This window comes from Diorhabda carinulata, chromosome 4 (genome assembly GCF_026250575.1).
Source record: "Diorhabda carinulata isolate Delta chromosome 4, icDioCari1.1, whole genome shotgun sequence".
Lineage (NCBI taxonomy): Eukaryota > Metazoa > Arthropoda > Insecta > Coleoptera > Chrysomelidae > Diorhabda > Diorhabda carinulata.
Window position 1 is genome coordinate 9,854,461 of NC_079463.1, and position 27,686 is coordinate 9,882,146.

The 27,686-nt window shown below is 32.5% G+C and overlaps 1 protein-coding gene across 6 annotated transcripts in view; it reads right to left on the reverse strand.

Moving 5' to 3' along the window:
• LOC130892214 (uncharacterized) overlaps positions 1–27,686 on the reverse strand; it is a 222,824-nt gene that overhangs the window by 99,222 nt on the left and 95,916 nt on the right. Inside the window, exon 1 of one of the 6 annotated variants that reach the window (XM_057797454.1) lies at positions 19,068–19,459. The exons of 4 other annotated variants lie outside the window; for them this stretch is intronic. In XM_057797454.1, coding sequence (XP_057653437.1) covers positions 19,068–19,097 — 30 coding nt within the window. In that variant the 5' untranslated portion in view covers positions 19,098–19,459. Of the gene's footprint in view, positions 1–19,067; positions 19,460–27,686 lie in introns of those variants that run through there. One more of the 6 variants, XM_057797455.1, reaches the window with a different exon arrangement.

The window sequence follows — 27,686 nt, forward strand, 5'->3', positions numbered from 1 at the left end:
ATGTCGGCATTTAAAGGCTATTTAGAGGAGCTTGACGATTTTTATTATAAAAAAGGTATCGAACTTATTGAACATCGCTGGGAAAAGTATATGGAGGTAAAAGGAAAAATAAATATTTTTTTTCTAAAATTTTTGTGTTTTCTTTGTTGATCCAGTTACTTCTAGGTTTACCCTCGTAAGAGTCAATGAAGGATTGCGTGAATTTCATGGTGAGCTCAAACTTACGAGGCAGTATAGTGATCACAGAATAATTTCAAGCAACTTCTATATACCGTCTTCAATTTATCCATATTAAATCGGTCCAAGGGGAAAGATTTTTTCGGTAAAACACGAAAATAAATTGCTATATGTGATAATAGTCAGTTTTTTATGTCTCCAATGCTCATAAAATTTATCTCCTTTAATAAGAGAATAATTCCACAAGCGATAAATTCCTCTACATTCGGTATGTCAACCTCCCATTTTTCATAGAAAAATAAATTAAAATATTTTTTATCCCCTCGCTAACATTCCGGCAGGTTTTAATGCATTTCCGTCTCTTTACAGCTGGAATTCTGCGAGTTTTTTAGGGGAAGCGTAAAAAATACAGAATTATAGAACTCATTTTTGACGCTATAGTATCTTGTTCTCCATTGAAATGTTAATGTGTTTACAGTATCAATCATACTTAAGAAAGTGTCACCCGCTGTGGTATTTGCAGAACCCTGCAGGGAACATTAGCCAGACATTGCTGATGGTGAATATACAAGTGTTTCGAAATACAAACAGAAAGCCGTATAGTGCACAAAATATGACAAAAAGGATGTTGCTTATACCAAACTCTCTTTAAAAACATTTCTAGACCTTAGAAAAACGGTTTCTTCTTAAAGTCATATTTAGGTATGAGAAATGTAACGCTTTGGCTTCAATTATAGCAACAACAACGCAGATATGCGCAGATATTAAGTATTATTTGTACTAAGATGTAGAACGTGATATAACATTGAACTTTTCTTAGTGTTTTTTGTCCTTCAAACCTACTTAAACTGCTCCAAAGCCAAATTGGTTTAATCTGATGTTAAAATACGTTTGCACTGTTTTGAATGAAGTGTTTGTTTGGCGAAAGCAACACTTTCGAAATATTAATGAAAAAATAGTCGATAGTCATCTTTTTAAAGGTTATTATTTAACATTTAATTAGGTAAAAGTTTATCGTTGCATGAAATTTCGCAGTAAAGCGTTGTGGCAACGTCCCGAATTCATCTAATGAAGTTACATAATGTCATTCATTTTGAGCTATTTTAAACGAAACTAGTACAAGGTGTGGCAAGAGTTTAATAAACCTGCACCCGAAAAATGACATGACGTATTACAGTTTGGGAATTCGTTTTCGTATAAAATTCCTTTTTATTCACTTTGGTTATGGAAAAACAAGTTTTCACTTAGTTGAAAACAGCAGAGTACCTTTATGTTATAAAATCGATTGGAAATTCAATTTTTGTTATCTTTAGATTATACAGTTTGTCCCTGTAAAAGTTACGGATTGTTAACAATTGGGCATAAGCCACTCCTGGTAATTAGACAGTACTCTAAAATTATTTATTCCGTCAAACATATAACATGAACATACGTAATCATCTATTGAAAATTCATAATGTTCGAATGTATAATTTAGAAAATACACGTAAGGGCTGATACAACGATGTCTTCTTGTAAGCCAATACAATGTGGAGTGCCTCAAGGTTCAGTACTAAGCCCTATTTTGTTTCTTCTGTTTATAAACGACATCGCCTATCTAGACATCAGTGGTAAAATATGTCTATTTGTTTCTCTTGGAGCAACCCCGATCTCACTGCCCTTCATAGGAATATCTAGTGACTTAATCACCCTTAAATCATGGTTCCCTTCTGGGGTACGTATGTCGCGACTCAATTTGAGCCAATCTTCAAAATACAAAAGAGAGCTGTTAGATATTTCTTCGGACTAAACAGCAGGGCTCATTGCAGGGACTTCTTTGAAAGATTGAAAATTCTGACTCTTCCTTCCTTATCTATCTTTGAACCCGTTTGCCTATTTCGTAAACACGCTTCTTCAATTTCAGAAAGATCGTTGCACGACCTTCACTTACCTATTCCAAGTTCAGAATTTTCAATGTTCAATAATTTACAATGTAAAAAAATGTACAATCACTTGTCAATTGAAATCAAATAAATATTATCTTTTCCCGCATTCCGCTACTTTAAGGGCATATTTATTGGAAAGTGCCTTCTACTCTGTAAATTGGTTTAATTTTAGCTATGGACTAATTATTACCTATTATTATAACCTATAATTTTGTTACTCATGGTGGTTTTCTTCTGTATATTGAATTTTTTTTATTTATTTTTTGACGATAAAGTATTTCTCTCTGTCACTCTCTCTCTCGACTTTAAGCGCTTATAACGAGGTTGGTATGAGTAAATTTCTTCTATGTATAGCATTATTTTCATGTCATCTACTCACTCCCGAATTTTTTGTCCACGGTGCTCCTGTACTTGATCTCGTGCACACTTCTGGCTCTATTTGGTCACATAGTATCATCCAAAAATAACGAAATTTTTATATAACATATAAATTAAGCTAGCCCCATGGTACCCTTTTGAACTGGACCTCCAGGTTCTTTCCAAAATTTTACTCGTCGTCATTTGCTGTGAAAACATATTCTAAGCTCATATGTTAACTTTCCATGGTACAATTCAGCTTTGCACGGCACCAACCAAAGTTAATTATACAACATGTAGTGGTATAAATACTTTATAATCATCAATAATCATTCTGTACCGTATCCTTGTAGCTCTTTAACACGAAAATATCAAATAATTTTTAGAAATTAACTCAATAATCTACTTCTTAAATTAGAATGATGGTTTTCTGCGGCGGCGAGTGCGCCTCTGATTAAAACAAGAGGGGATTATAAGATCTTCTATATATACCTTTCTCTAAGAGGGAACTTTAAATTGGACTTGCGAACAAAGCATTAGAAGTAATGAATGTAATTGTTGAGAGAAACAATGCAATTAAGGGATATCGCACTACTGCCCTTATGCTGCTACCATTATTTTTACTTTTCTCGAAATCTCCTTGTATATAAATGACGATTCGTGAACTTAGTTACTTCGGGTTAGGTGACAAGTTGAAGAGGATTGCCACTTTCAGAGAATCGAGACATTTCCTTGTGAGAACTGTTAGTTGATGTATATTAAGGAGGGTTATTTAAGAACATTAGGGTTCATGAAAAAGTGTATTTATCCGTATTAAGTCAAAATTTCTTAACTCTACGTGGTTTATTAGTGGTTTCATGTTTATTGTACGATTGTGAAAACCTCTTCTTCAATTACTTCTGGCAAGTAAATGGTTAAATACCATCTGAAGTTGACAATCTTAAGTTGCTTTAACCCTCGTAAGGCTAAGCCAAAAAACAGCGCTTTTTAGCTACGAGTACGTGGTGTAAGTTGGCATACAGTCAAAGACAAGACAAAGTGTTAATTAGTTTTATTTAATACTTAAAATATCACAAAAATAAGGAAACACTTAACCTACAACATTTAACAATCTGTACAAATTGTTTGTTTCTTAGAAAGTTCCGTATATACAAATTTATGACACTTCATATACTTGTTGCGACATTTTTTTATCTTTCTTTCGTTCAGAAAGGTAGCAACGTATCCAGGATCGATCAGGAATCTCTGCTGATTCACTACTAGTACCCTCCACTTCTCGTAATTCGGGAAACAAATTTCGTTTACCTCACTTTATAAAATTTCTTCAATTTGGTAGTTTTATATCGACACACGATATTCATTTCCTTTTTGTCGGACATCCAAGCAGCTTGCGTAATCTTTCGAATTGGTTAATCGCCATATTCTGAATCCGTCTTTAGCAGCCGTATCAAGCAAATGGTAAAATAAACCATCGATTCGATTTTTTCTAAAAGTAGACATTGACGAACTTATTGGCTTAGATGCCAACGGGAATAAACGGTTTTAATTATCAGAGCTAATACAGTATCCGCCCGATAGATGATCTGTCATATTCATAATAAACACTCTTTTGCCTTTATTTTTTCAGTTTGGTTATTTTGCTTCCCTGAACACGAAGAAAATGTTTGTTAGGTAGCAGAAATAAAGTACATTATCAAGCTTTACCTAAGTATAGCTGCATGTTAGGTAATATCTAATCGCAAAATCGCAACTCCATAATGTCAAACGGGCTACTCCATTTGGCAGAAACTTTCGGTGTAAAAATAACACAAAAATATCTTGCCAAAGGCCACACCCAAATGGAGTGCGACAGTGTACATGCCTGCATTGAAACTTCGTTGAAAAATAAAGACATTTACCTTCCAAGCGACTACGCTCGAATAACCAGAGGAGCTAAAGAGAAAAATATCTATGTAGTTAAAACACCAGACCTCGATTTTTTTACCAATTTATTTACAAGCCATTACTGAAGTATGATTCTATAGGGTCTGGAAAAGTAACATCGGATCCAGTCGTCACGAATCTAAGAGCACTGGAATACTTGCCAAAGGGAGAAATTAATTTCAAGATAAATTTCCAAGAGGAGTTTCAAGTACTACCTCGAAGATCAAAATCTATAAGCCTAGCTGGCGTTGTGTATTCTCGTTTATACAATAGACTACAGAAAGTTTCGAAAAAAAAGTTTGATCACCTGAACGAGATTAAGCAGGTTATTCCTAAAGACTGTCGGCCGTATTATGAGAGCCTGCAGTGTGAATAAGTTGTAGACATTCTTCTATAAGTTTAGCTTTCTGTTTTTTCATAAGAGTTACCATGAAACAGTATTTTGTTTAATAAAGTTTAGCTTTTTTGTTGTTTTCATACTTTCAAGTTACCATTTTCTAATATTAAAGTTTCAAATTCAAAAAATTACAATTTTCACTTTTTCTCCCTACTCTTACCCTATTTTATCAATGCAGTACCTCGTATTGCTCTTCATCTCTGACGCAATACCTCGTATGAAGAACACTACGTATATAATATGAAATAAAAACTAATAATATGCTAAATGTCGTTAAGAAAGCAATTTCACATGCCCAGTTGCAAAATAAATAGAAATTCTGTAAAATTTGATAAAAAATGATACGAAATCGCAAAATACTAGTACTTGGCTGGCTTGCTTTACATTATATCCTAAAAGGAACCATTCCTCGAAATGGTATGAGTTGTTCATCGACGCAGAGATGTGTACTGGGACTGCTGGATCACCAGACCATAGCATTCTTAGGTAATGACCAATTGTAATGACGAGGCCAATAAAAACTGTCTTTTCAGTGTTGTTTGTGGAAATGAACTTCTCTTTATTTGTTGAATGATCAGAATTCCATTTTTTTTAAATGTCTCTGCTTTAAGATTTGTTCCTTCTACTAGGGTGTCCAATAAAAACAATAGAAAAGTATCTTTTATACTGGTGATTTTAAAACTAATACGTGTCAGTTTTTCTAACTAGATCTTGTTGCCTTATCTTTAGTACGTCCTCGAACGGTACCTTCGAACAACAGGTTCCGTCTTTAGATACATAGTAGGGGTGACCTGGCGGAAAACTACTCGACTGAACTTCGTCTTCAATCATTTCTTTCACTTCATCGTTCTCAGTAATCATATCATCCTCTTCTTCATCGTTAGACATATGGTCTGCAGACTCTTCATCACTCGCCTTTCCTGGGTCTAAAAATTCCTCATACTCCAGGTTGTTATTCTCCAAAAAATACATTAGTTTCTCATCTGTTAGGTTTCTGTCGTCCCGAATTCGTTTAGGAAAACTAATTATAATAGATATAAACACAAAGTACAAACAAACCAACTTTCTGTTTCAGTGACTTGAAAGCAACTCTCTCTGTATAGAAAATTACCATATTTGGAAAAGGTATGTAATAATATTTTTTAAAATACCACGATAATATTCACTTGGGGTACTTTTGTACCCACAGCGCTCGTTCCAGAGCAAATCTAAAGGATGGCATTTTGGAAGTTATTGACCTAAATTAGCCTTATGAGGATTGAAACTATCATCACTTGACCGAAATTGCTGTTTATTTTAGTAACTATATAACACCTCGAATGCACATCTATCAAATTTTGAAGCACCAGTCGACCAGTCTTCTTCTACTCTATGACATGAGATATTTCCCTGACAGCTGAGGGGATTTAAAATCGTACTACCATTCGTACTCGACATATTTTTTCGCAATAATAAATCTGACGTAACGAGCATCAGTATCACCTTTAGAGCATGTCAGAATGTCGATATTTTTTTTCTGTCGCATGGAAAGACGTAAAAGAATGCATTCCGTTTTCGGCAAGTGCAGACAGTAGCGGAACACGTTGTGGTAGGCCCGAAATCGAATTTATCAATTTAGAGGTTTGCGAGAAACGTGATCCAAAGTTACGAGTAGAAAACGTGATCGGCATCTTCTGATTTCTATTTCGGAATGACACCGAAAGCCGAAATCCATTACCAGAATATATTTATCATTGGGGTGCGAAAAAAAAACATCCACGAGTTGAAATACAAAGGTTTTGGAAGGAAATTGAACATTGATATAAATAACATGTTTAAATCTGGGAAAATGCAGTTTAATTCTTATTTGAATATTTATGATGAAATTTTGGATATTTCTAAATATATGAGAAGGAATAGAACGAGATTATTAGCAAGACGAGGAGAATATGGAAATAGACAAAGCGATAACCTGTCAAATGAATGTATAGAAGCAAGCAGTCATACATTTAATAATATAAGGAAATTGTTCACATCTATTTATAGCTTTCTTCTGTACAAGCATATTTATGTACTACTCCCTTTTTTCATGAGAATTATTACTGGATGGCCAATTAAAAAAGACCCTTGAATTTGAAAAGTACGGCAGTTTATTTGGTAAACTTTGTTTGAATTTTAATTAAAATGAGTTTTGTGAAGATTTTCTCTTTTGTTACCACCTTGTCAGTGTGTTTTCACCTCATAAAATTATTGTGGGATAAGTTGAGATTCTAGAAACCTTTTAACAGATATTGCGTAATGTCAAGTCAGATTGAAACAGTTTTTTTGAATATTGTCATACAGTTTCGACATTGAAAGGCGATCTCGGCGGAAATCATCTACTATTATACATTTTTCCGGTGAAACTACTGATTTTTTACAGTAGCGAGAGGCGCTGTATTCTTAACAACTGTCGATTGTTGTTTTATTGGTGATGATCAATTATTATGCAGTACCGACTGTTTAGCTATTTAATAGCGGTATTAGTTGTGATTTAAATAACTCAAATGTAAATATTTCTCTATCTTCAAGCAGCCAAATCATACTTTCATAGGAACACCGAGACAAATCGGAATCAAGTAACTTAGTATTCATGTTTATATTTGAGGTAACAACGCGTATTTATTTATTTATTTAATGAGTAATCACGAGAGCCCTCCAGTCTGGTAGAAATTACGAGGAGTTATTTCAATATTTAATATCGCCCTAGTATGTGGGCGTTGTCGAAACGGGGGAAGGATTTTGATGTAATGCTTCTATCTGAGTTTGCATATACGCACGCCATTAAAAAATTTCAAAACAAAATGTTAACTCTTTGAAGAGCTTCGTGATAATATTAAATACTAGCTTTCACTAGTCGGATATTTCTTTTTCGATTTTTAAAACTATGCACGACTTCAAATGGACTTATAAATCGAGACGACCACTCAATAAGTCGTGTGACTAACTTTTTTTGCCAAAAATTGACTCAAGAGCCATACAATCATTCCAACGCTACTCAAACTTCTCGATGCCGTGCTAGTAGAAGTCTTTTGCTTCAAAATAGGCTTCAATTTCATTAATTCCTTCTTCATTTGAGCTGAATTTCTTACTGGCGACCATTTTTTTGAGATCAGCTAATAGCCAATAGTCACTAGGAGCCATATCTGTACTATACGGTGGATGAGGAATCAATTAGAAGTGTAATTCGTTCAATTCAACCATCTTTGCCATCGATTTGTGAATCGGTGCATTGTTTTGGTGAAATAGTGGTTTTTCTTCGACATATGAGGCCGTTATTGCTTGATTTTTGCATTCGAATGAGTAAAAAATTCTATGTAGTATTCGCTATTGATTGCTTCTCTCTTTTGGAGATAGTCTATGAAAAATATTACATGCACATCTCAAACTATTGGAGCCATAACTTTCGCAGCTGACTGTTGTGCCTTTGGAAGTTTCGGACGTGGTTCACCGCATACAGTCCACTCAAATGATGAAATTTTGATTCCGGAGTGAAGTGATGGAGCCATGTTTCATCCATTGTCACATATCGAAGCAAAAAATTTGATTTATTATGGCCAAACACTGCTCTGAATCATCAAGACGTTATTATTTTTGATTTACTGTGAGTAAACACGGCACCTGCTTTGGAAAAAGCTTTCTCATAGTCAAATGTTCATGAATAGTTGTAAACACATTGCCTCAGCTATCTCACACAATTTCAATTTACGATTAGGTCTAACCAATTTGTTGGAATTTTTTGATGTTTTATGGAGTAACCACCTCAATTGTACGACCAGAACGGTCACCGTCATCGGTTTCTGTACGACCACGTTTAAATTCAACTAACCAATAACAAATGGTTTTTTTCGTTCAGAGTCCGGATAATACTTTTGAAGCCATTGCTGAGATTGTACAGTATTTTTGTTCATCAAGAAGCAATGATAAATTAATACATGAAATTGTTTTCATTCCATTGTTTTGAAAATAACAAAAGTGGCTTTACTTAATGGCTGTCACTTTTTTCTGACCAATCGAAATGTCAGGAAATTTCGCACATAGTCTTTTGAAAGTTTGTACTAAATAAACGTTTGATTGATTACTGTGATAAAGTTTAGTTTGAATTAGAGCAAAAATGAATTTCATTAGTGAAAAATGTTTGATACGATCTGGAAATTGAGAGAATGAAAAACTTCTGTGACAGAAGAAAATGAAATTGTTTTACCGGTAGTTGATGAATGAATATTAACGAAATAAATAATTTTTCAGAATTTTCACACTACAGGGTTTTGAACTTGTTACGATTTTTATGGATATTAATTTAAATGATTATCAGTTTCATAAATATTTACATAGATTATTTATAAAGTAAAGTCACTTGCTAATATTTTCATTTCTATTTCCAAAAATTGTAAATTTTCTCACTCTAACCTAAAACTTAGAAATATCAACCAAATATTCAAAGAAGGTTTTGAAATGAAACAAAATCAATATGGAAAAGAAAATCCAGTTAAATAACCAGAATTGAACCTTTTTGTTTACGATAATAAATATAATATAAGGCAATAAAGTATTTTTGTTACGATTTTAACGACTGTAAATCCAACATCAATTCAATCCGAATGGTAAAGTGGAGTATAAAAACGTTAAAGTTGAGTTGATGAGAACCTGAGATCTAAACGATGATGAAAACGCAACTCAAACGCAGAAAGAGCCAAGACACAGACAAAAGGGTCCTAATCGATATAGACACGTCTCCCTAGTTGATCATTGATTTTAAACTCAGAAGCGCCGGAGTTATGTGGAGAAGTAATTTAACAGACGTTACTATAACTACAGACGTCAATATACACGATTCAAAGTATGATGAAAGCCGTGAAAATAGGTATAAATGCACTTTATCTCAACATTTCCTTATTGGTGATGTATCTAATATTATAAAAAGGCATATTGAACAAATATGAGAAGTAACTTTCATAACTTATACGTCCCAACCTCAATTTATTGAGATAATCAGCTCTACACCAAAACCGTGGTGAGGTTTAACGAAGAAAGCATTGAATTTTCCAAATAAAATCAAAGTTTTAGCCACCTTCTAACGTTTCAATATCTTGTAGATGAAGAACTAGTTATTACGTTAAATTTTTCTGGAGCTCAAAACAAAATATAATTTGTTCCTTTGTACTAATTATACTTTGTGTAAGTATGTCTCAACTTTCTTTAGATGAAAAGGAAAGAAAATATGCATATATTGTGTATGTAATATGAACTTTCTTTAGAAAACTCCCAGTCCCGACTCTGAGCCATAGCTCAGAAGAGGAGGAGAACTATTAAATCCCTTTTAGTCTGGAAATGATGCCGGGCTCATAATTCACAGGCTTGTATGTAAGTATTCTGGCAGTCTGGGGATGAAATTTCTGATCTGTAATTTACGGCAATTATTCCTTTTTTATACGGAACCGAGTAAATCCTGAAATAAAATACTTCGTTTACCCAGAAAATTATTGCAGCTAATTTGTCTATAGAAATTGAATCCAAATTGATAGTCTGGAATCCGAATAGATAAATTTTTGTATTTGAGAAAATCACTAAATTATTTTATGTACAATGAAGCTTTTGGCTCTAAAACGGAGAGATTCATATGGAGATTTGTCAACTGCGATGTATAAGCAAATTATATTATACATTTACTTCAATAAACACATAAATAACCACAGAACCAAAGACCAATTTAGTATTTATCTTTTAGTATTTATCTAAATCATTTTTGTATAAATATGGCATTACAACCAATGTACGGTCTCAGTTTCTTTTAGATTAAGATATATCAATTAATTAATGAATATCTTTTCTTGGTCTATTCCATATATAACTTTTTAGTGCAGTCTTGAATATTTTTAGTGTATTTTCTTTTTTCATATCATCTGGTAGGTTGTTATATAATACAGTCCCCAAGTACAAATAATTTCTCTGTCCAAAGTTCTTGTTTATAAGGGGTGCAACATACTTTTGTTTCTTCCTAGTTTCATAGCCATGTGTTCGTAATTTATTTGTAAATGTATTAAATATTGTCTTAAATTGACGTGTAAATAATATATTTATCGGATATCTAATACTTCATCTTCGATGTAAAGTTTATTGATTTTGCGAATCTTGTAATGCCTTATAGTTAACACCACCTTGAAACACCTCCCCTCCATAACTTAAATGTGTTACAACTAAATTATGATAAACCATAATTCTATCTTTTATATTCAAAAATAAGACAATTTTTTAAAACTATAGATATTTTTTTGATAATTAGTCCATAAGAGTTTCCCATCGGAAAGTACGATCTAACATTATTTCCTAATATTAGCTGGTTTTATCGTAAAAGAATTTTGTATTGTATCAAATTTTGGAAGAGCTACCTCGAGGCTGCCGAATGGTGGAAAAACCGTTTATTCAAAAATTCACCGATAATAATCTATAGTCCAACCAACTTTTAGTTTCAACAAAATCCCTTCCAGTTTTCAATTTCAAGTTGTACCAGTTTGTGTCTTTATATACGACCACAGTATCATCAGCAAAGCTGATTATTTGTTCCATTTTCTCCAATAAAAATATATTATTCATGTAAATAGTGAATAACAATGGGCCCAAGACCTTTCCTTGAGGCACTTCATATGTAACTTCTTTTGTTATGCTTATTTTGACTTGTTGTTTTCGATTTACCAGATAACTTTCAATAAAACTCTTATTTCTAGGTCCTAGAATGATTGACGGTATCGAAAGCCTTTGCCAAATCAAGAAAAATCCCTATTACTCGTTTATCTTCATCTATGCATTCATAATTAGTGTTTGTTAACAAGTGTTTTGCATCTTGAGTTAAATCTTAATCCAAATTAAGAAATTTGAAACTAGATTATGTTTTTCCAAGAATTTGTTTACTCTAATTTTCACGATCTTTTCTATTACTTTGGTTAGGCTTGTTATCAGTGAGATTGGTATCAATTTATATGAATAATGAATAATATGAAAGCTTTCAATCTTTAAGCAAAGTAATTAAGTAATTATAGAAGAATATAATGGGGGTGCAATGTTTATTATTTCACGTGATCCCACTTCACACTAGAAAAAGTTAAATAATGTTAATTTCACGTATAAAGGCTTAATTTACGACGAATTTTTCTACTTCTTTGTTTTTATTTCACTCGGAGGTATAGCGAGTCCATTAAAAACATCATGATTGTCTTCATTTAATTCTTTTAAAACCGCCTCTGTTGTCAATTTTCATGCTCCGTTGCCATTTTCAACTATTTCTTTATTTTATTTCCCCCGTTAGCCATTAGAAAAGTTTTCTTCAATGTTCTCGACACTGATCGATGGACTTGAAAATTTAACTTTTCATCGGATAAAAAAATAACAACATGAATAAAGATGCAATTTTTTGCTGTTGCGGTTTGGAAAAATGACATTAAGTGCGCAATAAGAATTTGACATTTAACTTGGTGATTCAGAAACATATCTTTATATCCACGCTTCCAGTATTCATATTAAAGAAGAGTCACTGTCCATCAATTTATCTATATAAATCCCGTTGTATTTACACATATCCCAAATCCCTAGAGTAGAAATTTAATGGGGAAGTTTTAGGTATTTGGAACCAGTCGGTAGAATGGCTAATACTGAATATATATCTAGTTATTAAACCATTCGTACCATTACATCGGCTATGTATTATTTCGACCCGCCAGAGGGATATTCTAACCTTAATCAGGGTATTATCCATATTGATCGTTACTTATGCCGAGTCATCTGAATGAAAAATTACTCTGGATTTGACGTGCAGTTTTGTGAATCAATTACATACATATTTCATTAGATTGATCGTAGTGTCAGAAGCAAATATATTTCAAAATTTGCAATAAAATTTCCGTACAAGAAGGTCAAATGAAAATGAAACACAATTATGAATAACTGAATTGAAACTAGTACAAATTACGAAGTAACTAGAAAATTCACTCATTTTCTGTCCATAAACCGAAGCTTCTACACTATTTCATGTAAATTATATTTTAAAAAGCCATATTCAAATCAGATTATGATTTATTCTTGTTTAAAATCGTCAATACACTATGCAAATTAATATTCTAACATCAACATCAGATTCTTGATCAAATTTTGATGATATTGAACCTACATTTTCATGTATCGTATATTATTTTAGTACCAACATGCTTCTGAATAATTTTTTAGTAGTACAAGAAACTGATCTTGTGAACGGACTGATTTTTAATCAGAGCTAATCCAATTTGCGACATTACCATCCATCCCTCGAACAAACACATTGTTCAAACATTTAGTAAGTGCTGCTTAATCTAAAATCAACAAACCACCACTCCACTAGACTGCAGTGGAATTCATCAGAATCGTAATAAACGTCTAAATGAATATCAAGCCCCATTCGTATATTCTAAAATCAAGAAGTGGAGCGAACGTCTTCCGGCAAACTCAAAAGGCATTGTACTATATATGAAAGATGTCAAGTCCCCCAAAGGCATTCATCGAGAGCTAGGAGAATGTTTATTTCAAAAATTATACCGAAGAGGGAAACATAATTGTAATAGAAAGATTTTTATTATTCTGTTTCCATTTAAATGAATGTTTTATGAGTATAAATGAAAGGTACATCGTTTGATCTTAATTTCTTTTTTAATATAATTTCGTTAAATTCGAAGACGTTCTGATGTTCAAAGCAGAATGATTCTTTGCGAGAAACTACCTTTGACGTGATGAGGCCAAACAACGCTATAAAACGACTAAAGTTATTATTAAAGGACTAAAAGTGTTAAAAGTATGAGTTATTAAGTAGCATCACCATGTCACCATGTCACATACATTCACACCGCGCAAGGCCCTATATTTTAGTCAGATATTATGGTTCAATACTATATCGATAGTTTAAGCTGGCTACCAATATCACCAGAGCTGTCTCCAATTGAACATGATTGGTCGCAGACCATTGAATTTGCAGCATCCTCCAGCGAGTATTTTTTCAAGAAGTTATGGTAGCTTGGATTGAAATACCTCAATAGACAACGTTATTAGAAATGAAACTTGGCAGATCAATTATTGAGCAATCTCTGAAGAAGATGAAAATCTAATCTATATATATATATATATATATATATATATATATATATAAAAACGAATTGCTGTTCGTTGGTCTAGCTAAAACTCGAGAACGGCTGGACCAATTTGGCTAATTCTGGAGTTATTTGTGGAAGTACAGAGAAGATTTGATGGGTGAAAATGCTCGGAATTAAATAAAAAACAACAATTTGTTTTTCCTTAATGTTTTGTCACAAATTAAATTTCCGAATGCAATCATAATATTTGACAAACAATGAATATGTCGATTGATACCTCAGACGAAGATTGCATCCTTCTATCTTTGTGATAGTGACATTTCAAGTTATGTGCTCTTTTTTTAGTTAATCATTTGTGATAGTGACACTTTACCCACAGATTTCTGTCATATCACAGACTCAAAAGAGGAGCTTATTCAGCGTGTTTTCCTAGATACAGCGATGAAATTTTAGCGATGAAAAATTAAGATGTCAAGGATCTCAATGCGATTATTTATAATTTTCTTCCGGGACAGTTGGTTTCTTTCAGAAGATAGAAGTCTACTTCTTCCTTCCTTCCGACGACACTGTTATGAGCCAGGATGATGCAGTCAACTATCCCACAGAGTTTTTAAATTCACTGGAATTGCCTGAATTACCATCTTACAATTTGCATTTAAAAGTAGGATTTACCATTCGATTTTAAACGTTTACAATTTCCGGTGCGTCTCGCCTTTGCGATGACCATAAATAAATCGCCTGTACTTGGAAGTTTGCGCAATTAATTTGGAGTTTCCCTGTTTGGCTTATGGAAAATTATACACGTTCACACGTCGGAAATCCGTCATCTTTGTTTATTTACGCACCACGTTACAAAACAAAACATATAGTTTCTCAGAAAGCTTAAATTGATTAATCGACGTATCATAACTGTGTCTGTCAATATCAAATTGGAATCAGCAAATCATGTGTAATTAATCGAAAATAATAATTCTTTAATATCGAGCATATTTTTAAATTGTTTCAATAAAAAAAGGATTCCTTTTGTTTATTTCAAACAAAAGTTTAGGTCTATTATTTATCGATTAAGGCAGTACGAAGTCTGCCGGGTCAGCTAGTATTTTATATATAATAACTAAATTATTGAAATTATATAAACAGATTGGGGCCTTATTGACTCCGTTTCATTGATTTTAATTTTTTTTTTTAATTTGAGCTATCGTTTTCAGTATAAACATATTAAAGGCACGCAGCAAGACAAAATATTGTAAAGTCATACATCATTTCATGTGAGATAGTTTCATTTTATGTTTAACATTTTAAATATTTAGGTGCGTGATTTGGAAAGCCCAAAGCACGTCACTGTTAATGATAGTAATAACGATATTCACCGCGCGCTTTCCTGCAACGAGAGAAGAAGAGTCCAACTAGAGGAGATCTAAAAGAGTAGAACTAATTTACTATGTGTAAGGAAATTAGCATGCATCCGGTATAAGCGTGGTGTCGAGCCACCCGAGGATGTCGCAACGTTAGCAAGAAAACGTTACTTCCTGTTGTAAATTTCCTTATATCTTCAACCAAAATTACGAATTTAACATTGGCTGGCGCCAAGTAGCAGGTACAACAAGAATTAGCACACGTGGAGAATTCAGATAGAGAGGAAATTAAGCTTTCTTAACGAGGCTCTGTTAACTCAGATTCAGTTATTGTTGAGAAAATTGGGGCACTGTGACGAGATAACTCTAAGCATGTTAATATTATCGCAAATGATTAGAATATCTTTGAAGGGAGGACAAAGATAATTCAGTTGAAGAAGCGTAAATTAATTGGAATTTGATAAACTCGGTGATTCATATTTTAAGCCATTAGTGACCAACTGCAAGCAAACTTCCATGACAATTCCGAATTTTTTAGGTATAACAAATTTTCAGTTTTTAGAGAAACTTTTAATGCCAAAAGGGTGAAGGCAAAAAATGAACGAGTGGCTTTTTATGAAAATTTATTGCATTTATAGCAGCTATTATTTCCATATTCATGGATCCTTTTTTTATTAGGGTCAAAAAATAGCATTATGTTCAAATTCTGATGCAGCCCAGGAAAAATTGAAAAATTTCCTCGTATTTTACTATATCTTCATTATTTACAGTCGGAATCCAATTTTACACCGAAAATATTTTGAAAAAATCTATATATTTCATATATTAACAATATAAATTAACAAAAAAGTCCTGTAGGGAAAAGGACATTACACAGAAATGAAGTAAATTATAAAAAACTACCTCTAGGGGAAATAGACATTCAATTCTTGACAAGGGTAGATTTCAAATGATTTCCAATGGGAAACTGAATATGGACTGAAGAAATGACAATAATGTCGTTACAGTTTTCTAGGGTCCCAAAATTCCAAAAAGAATCTCGATTCAAATGACTCTAATTCATATGGGAGAAATCGATTTATCGACCAGTCATACCCACATAATGATCCAAGGATGGCTATTGCTCAGGTTTCTAGGTTCTAACCATTTAGTTACGTAAGAAATGTCACCAACTATAAAATATAGATTGTTGACATTTGGAGGAAAAGTTTGAGAAATATATTAGTAAATAACTTCTAATAATAATTTAAAAACTACTTGATGTCTTCTCCTTCTTCTTATTCCTGCGTTAAGTCCAATGACTTGTGTTTACTGGGTGATGTTTAATCTTATTTGTGATTCTGATGACCAGCTATCTTGCCATCTTTTTTGTGGTCTTCCTCTTGATCTTTTCCCTTTTGGTTTTCCATCTCTTATGATCTTTGCTAGTCTGTGCTCCTCCTCCATTCTCGTTGCGCGTTGATTCCAATTTCTTCTTCTCTCTCTTCCCCATCTTACTACATCCTGAATATTACATTGTTGCCGGATATATTCGTTTCTTACATGGTCTCGTCTAGTCCTTCCTATTATGCATCTTAATGTTTTCATCTCAGTTGTTCCTAGTGTTTGTTTTCTTTGGATCGGCTCTGGTTTCTATGGCATACGTCAGTATTGGTCTTATACATGTTTTGTCCCTTAACTCACCTGTTGTGGATGCTGCTTTTCTTACTTGGTATATCGTCTCTTGGTAAATATCGCGGTGGCTTGTTACATCTACTCCTAAGTATATTGATGACATTACTTGCTTTATGATTGTCTCTTCTATCTCCAGTTTACATCTTAATGGTTCCTTAGATAGTGTTAGACATTCAGTTTTCTCTGTTGATATTGCCATATTGTATTCTTTTGCGGTTTTATTAAATATGTGTAACATTCTTTGTAGGTTGTCTTCGCTATTAGATATCAGTACCGCATCATCCGCGTAGCATAGAATCGTCATGTTTCTGTTTCCTATTTTGTATCTTGGTAGTTCTTTTACTTTTTCCATCATTTTGTCCATTATCAGGTTAAATAGAAATGGATTTAAGCTGTCTCCTTGTCTTATACCTGTATTCACCTTTATTTGTTCAGATACCTTTCACTCAGCCTTTATTTTAGTGGAGCAGTTGTAATTGAGTTCTTCTATAATTCTTATTATTTTAGGAGATAAATTTTTTTCTTTAAGTAAGTATACTATGTCATTGAGTCGTATTTTATCGAATGCTTTTGTTAGGTCCACTTGATGTCATTATCCTAAATTAAATCACGAATTGCTTGGTAGAAATTACTCCTTAAGTGATTAGAAACAAGTTTTTGGGTTAAATTACGGCTTCAATTTAATGTTCAGCAATGTATTATTTCGATTATTTTTTAGATTTATGGCGATCGGAACGGTAAAACTAAAGGCACCTTCACACCGACCGAATTATATTGATCAACATCATTTGATGAATTGCTGATACTACTGAGTCGTAATACACAGTGATTCATAGAAAATAATCATCACTGATACTTCAGATACTTTTAAAACTCCATGAATTTCATTCTCGATTTGTAAAGCGATTCATTTGCGTGAAATACGTTCGCAAATTAAAGATGTGGATAAAAATGTGTGGGAATCATAATGTTGGGCTATTTTTTGTCTCTAACAATTGTCCAAAACCTCCACATTACACTAGAGTTTCAAAACCATTGCATTATGTTTACATATGCAGGGACACAACAAAAACGAAGAACATAATGAGGATAGCAGATATGAAAACATTAAGAAGCTAAGAGAAGATTTGAAGATTCAGAATTTAGTATGATTCACGAGATCGAGAAGACGATATTGGAAAGACCACGTCGACAGAATGATGAAATATCGATGGACTAAATGGGCAAAAAATGAAAACCCAACATCAAGGAGACATCCAGGCTTACCTCTCAAGATATAGCACGAAAAATGGAAATTTAAAGATGATATTAAATATGTTTATGAATCAATGAAATCTACTTTTTCGTTATTTTTATAAATATAGATATAAAATGTGATTAAAACATGTATATAAAATGAATTTTCCAATTTCCTTCAATGTTCTTTTCACTATATTCTCCAAATGGCAGCGTTGATTCCAGTAGGGAAAAATATGACCCTACTATATCTCGTTAAAGTGACAAGGCAGTGGTTTTCCTAGTCAATATGCTAGCGATACAATTCGATCGCTTAGGCACCTTCACGAAACGATGTAAATCTCGTTTGAATTATTCATTTAATTAGAATATAGTCTCCGTTTTTCAGAGAAAATGTTTACTTCCTGTTGAATAACCCTTTTAAATTGTTGGTTCTCATCGAGAAATTTTAACTTTTTAATCAATATTTTTCGCGTGAATTACCTTTTGGATATATGTTGTTTTCTTCACATTTTTAAGGATTGGATGAAAGTTTTAATCCTCCTTTAATCCTTTTCTCCTTATATGATCACTAATTTGTATTTTACTGTTTAGAAGCTTTTAAAAATGTCATTTTTATTATCCTATGTCCCCTATGATTGTTCACTCATCTGGTATATTTTTCATCTTCCTATCATAGCTATTCCAAGTTATTTTTTAAATTCTCTTCATTCTATGTATTTTATTTACTTTTTGATAATTCACTTCACATATTGCTCTAATTTTTGTTTTGAAATGGATAAACCAAAAATTCTGAAATTCTATTTATTCATTTGCAAAAAAACTTCATCTGTTATGATTACTACTAAAAACACTACAAAGAAATATCGTTTGAAATAGTAATATACAAACTTACACGACTAGATTTGGTTAAAGTGGATCCCATTCATCGATAACTTCAAAATCTAAGTGGAAACGTTTCGAGAAATCATCGACTGTAGTTAAAATTCCCCACCAAACACCCTTTTTTTAAATACACACAAGGGTAGTCTTGTAACTTTTTCATAAGTCATAGTATAAACGTTGGGGTAAGGGGTTATTGCAGTTCATTAAAACACTACAGAAATCAGTCACTAAACAAAGAGTAATACAGTTCTACACGTACATATTTTTCTCATAAATTCATAACAAAAATATTGTTCATGATTATGTTTGTGAAAATATATTACGCGTTTCGCAGGTGGAAACCAACATCACCAACACACATCTGTCTCTAACCACCCTTCACAAATGAAACTTGGCCGATTCACATGCTATTTTAGTCTTCAACCCCTTGTGGACCGGTACGAAGCGCCTGCGCAACATAGTACGGAAAAATCGTCGTGGAAACATTGCACCAATATAGTATAAATAAATCGGTAGATTGCACGGAACGTTGATTATTCTCACTAATTTTTACAAAATTTTTTGATTTCGTGCATTATTAATCACGTGTTTTCATGGGCAGATGCAGTGCAATAGGGAAGCAGTAACATTCTGAAAATTGATATAAATTGAAAATATTTCATCAATTTTGTTCGCTTTATAATAACCAATGGTTTGACTACGTCTGTACAATAAACATTGAAGAGAAAAAAGAAACTAGCTTGAAATGGCTACGAAATATGAGGTAATATGATTTTGATATATATAGAAAAATAAGAACAGAGAGTACAACGATAATGAAAACAAAGAGAATAAAATTGCTAGATGACAGTATGGATTACTTGGAAAATGATATTAAAGATAATGTCAAATTATATCAACATATGAAGAAACAAAATAGAAAACGAACTACAACAAATATCATAGAAAAAGAATGGAGTTAGGGTTTCAAAAAATTATTAACAGAAGAAGACAGTGAAGAATAATGGTACAAAACTAGAAAATGAAGAAAAATCGACGGATGTGGAATGCAATGATATATTCAACAAACTAAAACACAATAAAAGGAGGATGAACGAAATAGTAAATGAACTAATAAAACATGGGGGTGATAATCTAAGGTACACAATATTTAAGGTCATAGAAAGAAAATGGGAAACAGAAACAATGCCGAGAGAGTGGTCTACTAGATTGATTGTACCAATAATGAAGGAAGGGAATCCCAACATATGTATCAATTATAGAGGTTTACTTTATACCGTATACAAAATCAATAATAAATGAAAGAGTGAAAAAGCTAGTGGAACCAGAAATAAAGAAGAATCAAACAGGTTTTAGATAAGCGAAAACAACAGTAGATGCCATACATACTATAAAATAATCAATTGAAAAAAGCTATGAGCTCAACATTAGTATGCAAATGTTACTCATAGACTCCAACCAAGCATTCGACAGTCTGAAAAGGAAGACAATTATAAAAGGTCATGGAAAAACTAATACCCCAGAAGTTGATGATAAACGGACCATCTGAAGAATTCGAAATGGACTCTTAGCGGTATTCTTTAACATTGCAGTTGAAGGCATAATAAGGAAATGTAATACCGATGGAAGTATCATTGACGAATCAATACAAGTAACAGCGTATGTTGATGATTTCACTTTATTAAGAAGAGACTGAAAGAGTCTTGAAGACACATTAGAAAAAATTTTAAGATAGGCCGGAAAAAGAGGATAGAAAGTAGATCAGAGAAAGATTAAATATATGGAAATTGAAAGAGAGAAGGACGTTCACAGACAAGAAACGTTTAATTAACAATGATTAGCAACAAAAATGACAAAGAATGAGACAAGACAAAAAAAATTATGGAGGTTAAAGGGCATATAATAGCTACAAAATTATAACACAGATGAAGAGAATAAGCCAAGGAACCAAATTATGAGTCTACAAGACAGCTATTAAAATATGAGACTATGAGACTAACAAATGTGGACAAAGAAGAACTAAGTATATATGAAATTAAGAATATATTGGAAAATGAGGATATAGTAAATACAATTAAAGTAAAAAGAATACAATGGTATGGACACAATAATAGAAATCAAAAATGGAAGGATACAAAGAAAACTACAGAATGGAGAACGAACGAGAAAAGGTTGCAAGGTGCACCCAAAAATAGATTGGAAGATCAGATTGTACAAGATATGCAAAATCTAGGAGTAAGTAACTGGAACAAACAGATGCAGCACAGAGAGAAATGAAGAACAATAGTCGATGCCTCAAAAACATGTGATAAGCTGTAATTAAATAGTAATAAAATGTGGGCTGGCCACCCACAAAAATACAGGGTCTAAAGAGCTCAATCTGAGCATTCTTAATAGAATGTATGGCCTTATATATATGTAATCTTAAATATTTTTCCTGAAAAGGTCCCTTGGAGTTACCTTCTTGGTGAGACTATTCCATATCATTCTCAGCTGAAAGTTAATTATTCTTAAAAAATCACATAAACCGTACAACAAATATCAAAAAGAAGGATCTTAATTCAAGTAAAAAAAATATAATATCTTGATAATGATGAATTTAATAATTCAAAATGTCACACGAGCTGTTTAAAATTAATATAAAAATCACCCCCTGATGTGAGTAATAACTGTTATTTATGATTTCCTTGAATGTAAAATTATCGTTCTCGGTGAAGATTATTTTCTTTCTCAGACAGATATATCAGGCACGTAGATCTTGAGATTATTTCAAATGTATGACTAGATGAACCCTGGTTCCGTTATTTAGATACGTTGAATAACCATAATTTCAGTTGAACTAAAATGTTGTGAGCAAATTTTTTCATATTGAAAAGTTGGTGGAATCAAGACGAAATATCTTGACACGATCTATATCGAAACAGATATTGATTTTACAAGCTTTTTCCAAAAAAATTATATCGATTATTATATTTTTCACTATTTACATATATCTAGTTAAATAGAGTTTTGATTTTTTAATTCTTGTTGTTGTGATTATGGATAAGTTAACGGTGTATTTATAAAAAAACCAAATACGTGTTATCAATTATTTTATTTCTATTAGAGTTTCGGAAGTATCTCCTTACAATGTTTAGGATCGGAGAGAATTAACTGCTTAGTACGAAAATATATTTTGGGTTTGTATTATCGATTTTATATTTAAACTTATACCTGGTTTGATGACCTGTAGCTCGGAAACCTTTTTTTCTCTATTTGAGTAAACATAAAAGAGAAGGATTTTTGTCTTCAATATTCACACAATTGTTATATATTCATAAAATTTCCTTTTTCTTTCCCAACTATCAAACACTGTTGGTTACAAACTATATAGCAAAATATATCTGCATTGCGACTTTTAATAATAACTTCATTTTATTACTTTTTATCTAACATATATATTAGTCAAATTATTATCTGCGAATTACTTGAAAATGTTGCAGCTGCAGCTGCCACTGATTATTGTGTCTTTTGGCAAGTTTTCAAATAGAAAGCTAAGCGAAGGGTAGATCGTGGGGAATTCGACCTATTTTCGTTGGTTGTTTTTAAAACTATAGATCGCAGAATTAAGGCTCCATTCTATCCTGTTATTCCCCAACATTTCTGTCAGGAGATTCTAGGACGAAAAACTATGTTTGTATACAATTTAGTAAATTGGGGCACCGAACAACATTTTGAGTTGACTGAACTGAAGTTATTTTGATGAAAACGTAACATTAGATGAAAGATAAAAAAATATATCTGTTTCTATAACAAAATTCTAATCTTCTTTAAAGTTAATAGTGAATTTATCAAACAAAATTAGAAGTTTACGATTATGTTGGTAATTATTTTTCGACTTAATTACTGTGTTCGATGGACTTTTATTTCATTGTTATCAACTATTAATATATTCTCTTCCTTTTTGTGAATCTGTTTTGTTGATTTTGATGTATATAAGTTAAGGATTGGTGGGAATTAGTGAAAATAAATACACATTAATGAACTAGATCTCTGCTGCTTCTACTGATTCGTATATCCGTAAATAAATCGAAACTAATTGAACGGATATCCACGTATTTTTAACCGATAGATAGAGTAAATTTTAAGGAAGATTTCGATGTATGATAACAACAAAGCAACAATCCAATAGTGGCGATTAATATATTTGAACGTTTGAAAAGAATTAATCAAATTATAATGAGAGAATATAATCTCATAATAATAAGTTTTGCTACAAAAAGGAAATCTGTTAATACTTTTATCAATAAATTTTCTTTCATATACTTTACAAAAACAAAATAGACATTTCAACTAAGAAGCCCATCAATTTCTCTAATAGACAAATATTATAACTATCCAATAATCATTAGGTTTTTTGTTATGAAAAATTAATTAGGGACCCGCAGTTCATTTTGATATATTTTTTAAAAGTATATTGACTAGAATTTCTTTGAATCAGTATAATAAATTCACAATGCACATCATTCCATCCAAACTATCCATTAAATTGAATTAAATATTAGAAAGAAACTAAACTCTAAATTCAATTAAAAAACTTAGATTGTTCCAGCTTTAAAGTAAGTTGAAAAGTTAGATGTGGTCTTAAGATTTTAACACTTCCACCAATCACTTCGATTTTGGTTTATTTTTGGTTTTATTGACAAAAAAGTCCCTAAAAGTGGATGAAAACCCCTTATATTACTTCGCCTGACTTTATAACCCTCAATAGTTTCCAAATCTATTGGAATTAAGATAGAATAAGAAAATAATTCGAAAACAGGAATTTTGTTAAGTTAGGTAAGTAGGTGCTGAACTTCATATTTTGTGATCGGATCGATGGTAATAGATAAAAATCCAAAAAATATTGTTGTGTTATTGTCCTCCTGTTGTATTTATTAATATTCAGTGTGTAGAAACTTTCTAATATTTCACGCTTATTGTGACTCATACAAACTTCTTCTAACTTCCTCTTCATCATCGATCTGTTGTATTTATATACATCTGAATTAATGAATCGCCTGTCAGATTTGCGTTACCCTTTCACATATATTATAAAAAAACAATGGAACCGGAGAATAGGAGTATAATTCACAGAAATTGACGCCCCTTGCGATCACTTGATGTATTATTTGTTAGTGTCAATTCAGAAGAACGAACGTAGGGGAATTGGTTAATAGTCTGGGTGATTTCTTCAATTTCTCTCCTTATACGAGAATGGTACCAGAAGTACCTGGCCTGACCTAAAGATGGCGCTAGTTGCTTGGAAAAAACCACTGTATTAGAAAGTACATAATTTATACAATTTATGTTTTAAGTTTGAAGACGCCACGTTGTTTAATATTTGTTTTGCAGCCATCAATAGTGAATATTTTCGTGAATTTGTAAACATGGAAGCAAATGTCATCGTTATGTGATGCAATACTCTTATTTGAAAGGCATCAGTTCAACCAATATAAAAGCTGAACTAGATTCTACTCTGGGAGAGACTGCTCCTTAATTATCAACGGCAAAGTATTGGATAGCAGCGTTTAAACGAGGCTGTGCGGCACTGGATGATCGAAGACTGAAAGTGCGCAAGCTAGCGGATTTTGTAGGCATTTCAAAAAGTGAGGTACTTCGTATATTAACTGAAAATTTGGACACTAAAAAGCTGTGCGCAAGATCGATGCTGCGTTTGCTCACAATGGAACAATAATTCACAAAAATAAAGCCGAAACTAAAGAAGACAAAAACCGTTCCGTCTGCAGGCTAGGTCATAGCGTCGGTTTTTTTTTGTATGCTCGTGGGATAATTTTCATTGATTATTTTGAGAAAAAAATATCAATGGCGAGTATTATACGAATTTATTGCAACGTTTGAACAAAGAAAACAAACAAAAACGATCGCATTAGGCTAAGAAGAAAATGTTTTTTCATTAAGACAATGCACCAGCTCACATATCCGTTATGGCAATGGACAAAATTAATAAATTGCACTCTATTCACCAGATTTAGCCCGGTCGGATTATTTTCTGTTCCCAGACTTGAAAAAATGGCTTAGTGGTGGAAGGTTTTCCAACAATGAGTATGTGATGTCCACAATTAATGGCTATTTTGAGTGTATCGAACTTACTGATTATCACTGGGAAAAGTGTATGGAGCTGAGAAGAGATAAACATAAAAATATTTATGTCTAAAATTTTTGTGCTTTTTTTTGTTGGGCCAGGTACTTCTAAGACCATCGGATCATAAAGTTAAACTAAAATCGAAAGTATCCCAAGATATATCAGCCAAGTACTTTCTTCATCGCTTTGGCGAAGTTTATAGGTCAAAGGAATGGTGATCCTGTAGGATACTGTAGCTTAATAAGATATCTACTTTACATCAAAGTATACATACAATTTTGACCTCTTTAGATATGTTTCTATGTACTCATCGATTATAGTTAACGTTTACAATTTTTGGATTGATGTTTCCTAGCCTATATCTATTTGGGCAAAATAGAAAAAAAGGCAACCCTTAGGGAATTAGATCCTTAATGTTTCTTTGTCACTTTTGCCGGAAAATGGAGAAAATTCGTTCTCGAAAATCGTCGTAATTGACGCTGGTTGACAGCCCTGAATTAATAAGAATAACGTCGAGTACGATGATAAAGTTGTTTTGTTTCGCATTTCAGTGTAAACACGAATGCAATTTTACTTAATTTTGTCATTTGAAACGATGCTCGGAATAAGTGTTGTAGAATTTAGATACGCGCAGATTTGAATCACGTTCCACGTTATTTTTATTTTTAAAATGTATTGTGATTTTTTTAAAAACCAGTTTACGTACTATCAATTCAAAATCTACTTGGAGAAACTATTTCTCAATCACAATTCCCAAACGAAAATAAAAACGAACATCTTTAATTTTTTTCCCAATTCCGCTTGTTCCTTTTTTCCAATTAATCTGAGCATTTGATCTGAGTTAGCGCTTTCTCGGAAAGCAATAAAAATTTCGTGGAAATATGTGACATTTCCACACGTAATTAACGTCTCAATCATCTACCAGACCGGCCTAGACGCTTGGATGTATCAGCCACACGTAAAATCGATTAGCGATTAGCAGTTGTGTTTTTGTCGTCGAAAAGTTGCAACACTGTTGGCAAATGCAAGTTTAATTACCGTATAGTACAAAATACATTCGTAAGGACCCAGTAGCGTAGATAAGAGATATCATTAACTCTTCTCGTATATATTAAATCAACGATAACACAAAAAATACAAAATCAAAATTCTTGAACTTCAATTCATATCTTATTCTTTGAAAAACGAATCAAATGAAATGATTCTTGTATTTAAAGAAGCTTTGAAGAGTTGTACCAACTTCCAAGTTTACGCCTTTGAGAAAGGCCCGCTTATGCTGAATTTAATTGGAACAATAAACGGATGCAAATTATTAGATTACAGTAGTTTTTAATTACTAGTTAATTGTAGCTACATAACCCTAACTTTCCCGTTTTACGAGTTTCAATTAAACTGCACATTAGCTCAGTATAATATATCGATGTTTAAATTGAAAAAGATATTTAAAAATCAAATATTAGTTCGTACATTTTGGTAGAAAAGTGTTAAAGGAAAAACAAACATCTTGGTAATAATGAAAAACTAATAATAGACAAACAGAATGATATATTGATATGAAAATCCATAGTATTACTTACATTACCCACAACATGGAAAGAGCAATCTGTAGATTTGATTATTTTTTTTTGCGTTTATTGTTATCTGAGAAGAACTATCCGATCTGTAAAATAAACTGTTAGTATTCTATAGTTTGGTTTCCACGGGAGAAGATAACCAAAAAATTTTTTATTTATATAGAATATTGCTAATAAATAACAGTTATCTGTTTCTGTGATATGAAAAATGCGATCATTTAAATAAATTTTCCATTTCCCTTCTAACGAAACTAGTTTCTATTATCTACGATTTTGTTCCATTTTAGCACCATAAATGGCGCATTTAACAGGATGAAACGACTAGGGAAATAATAAAAATTAGATAGTTGGAAGCGTAGCTATTTGGAATACCAAATGAGATAGCAGTGCTAGAAAATTTAATAGATAGTTTATTACAATTTCGCTTACTGCATAATACGCAATCAACTGTTAATTTTGATGACTATCGCATAAAAAATTGTAATATACAGTTACCGGAAAAGAATAGAAAAAATAGATTCTTGTTTTTTATCCCCCGCGCAATTTTAAATCTTATATAGCAGTCAAATATATCAAATAGCAACAACTCGAAAAAGAGTTACTGTAAATATTCAAATTGTTGCCCATTATGATTAATGCATTAACGTTTCTCAACGGAGAGGCGGGTCCGGAGAAGCAATTGGGAGGTCGCGTAGAGCACGTGGTCCTCTTGCAAAGATGCGGTCCATGCGAAGGCCCCACAGAAAAAAACACAGAGTGTCAGGTCAAATAAGCGAGCCGGTCACTCAACGAATCCTCGTCTGTCCATCGATTCTCCAAAATGAACAATAACATACTTCAGATCACATAACGCCTAGTATGGAGAATCTTAATCCTGCATGAAACAACTGTTGGATAGTTGCTCATTACCCATGTAAACCTTCGAGCCTTT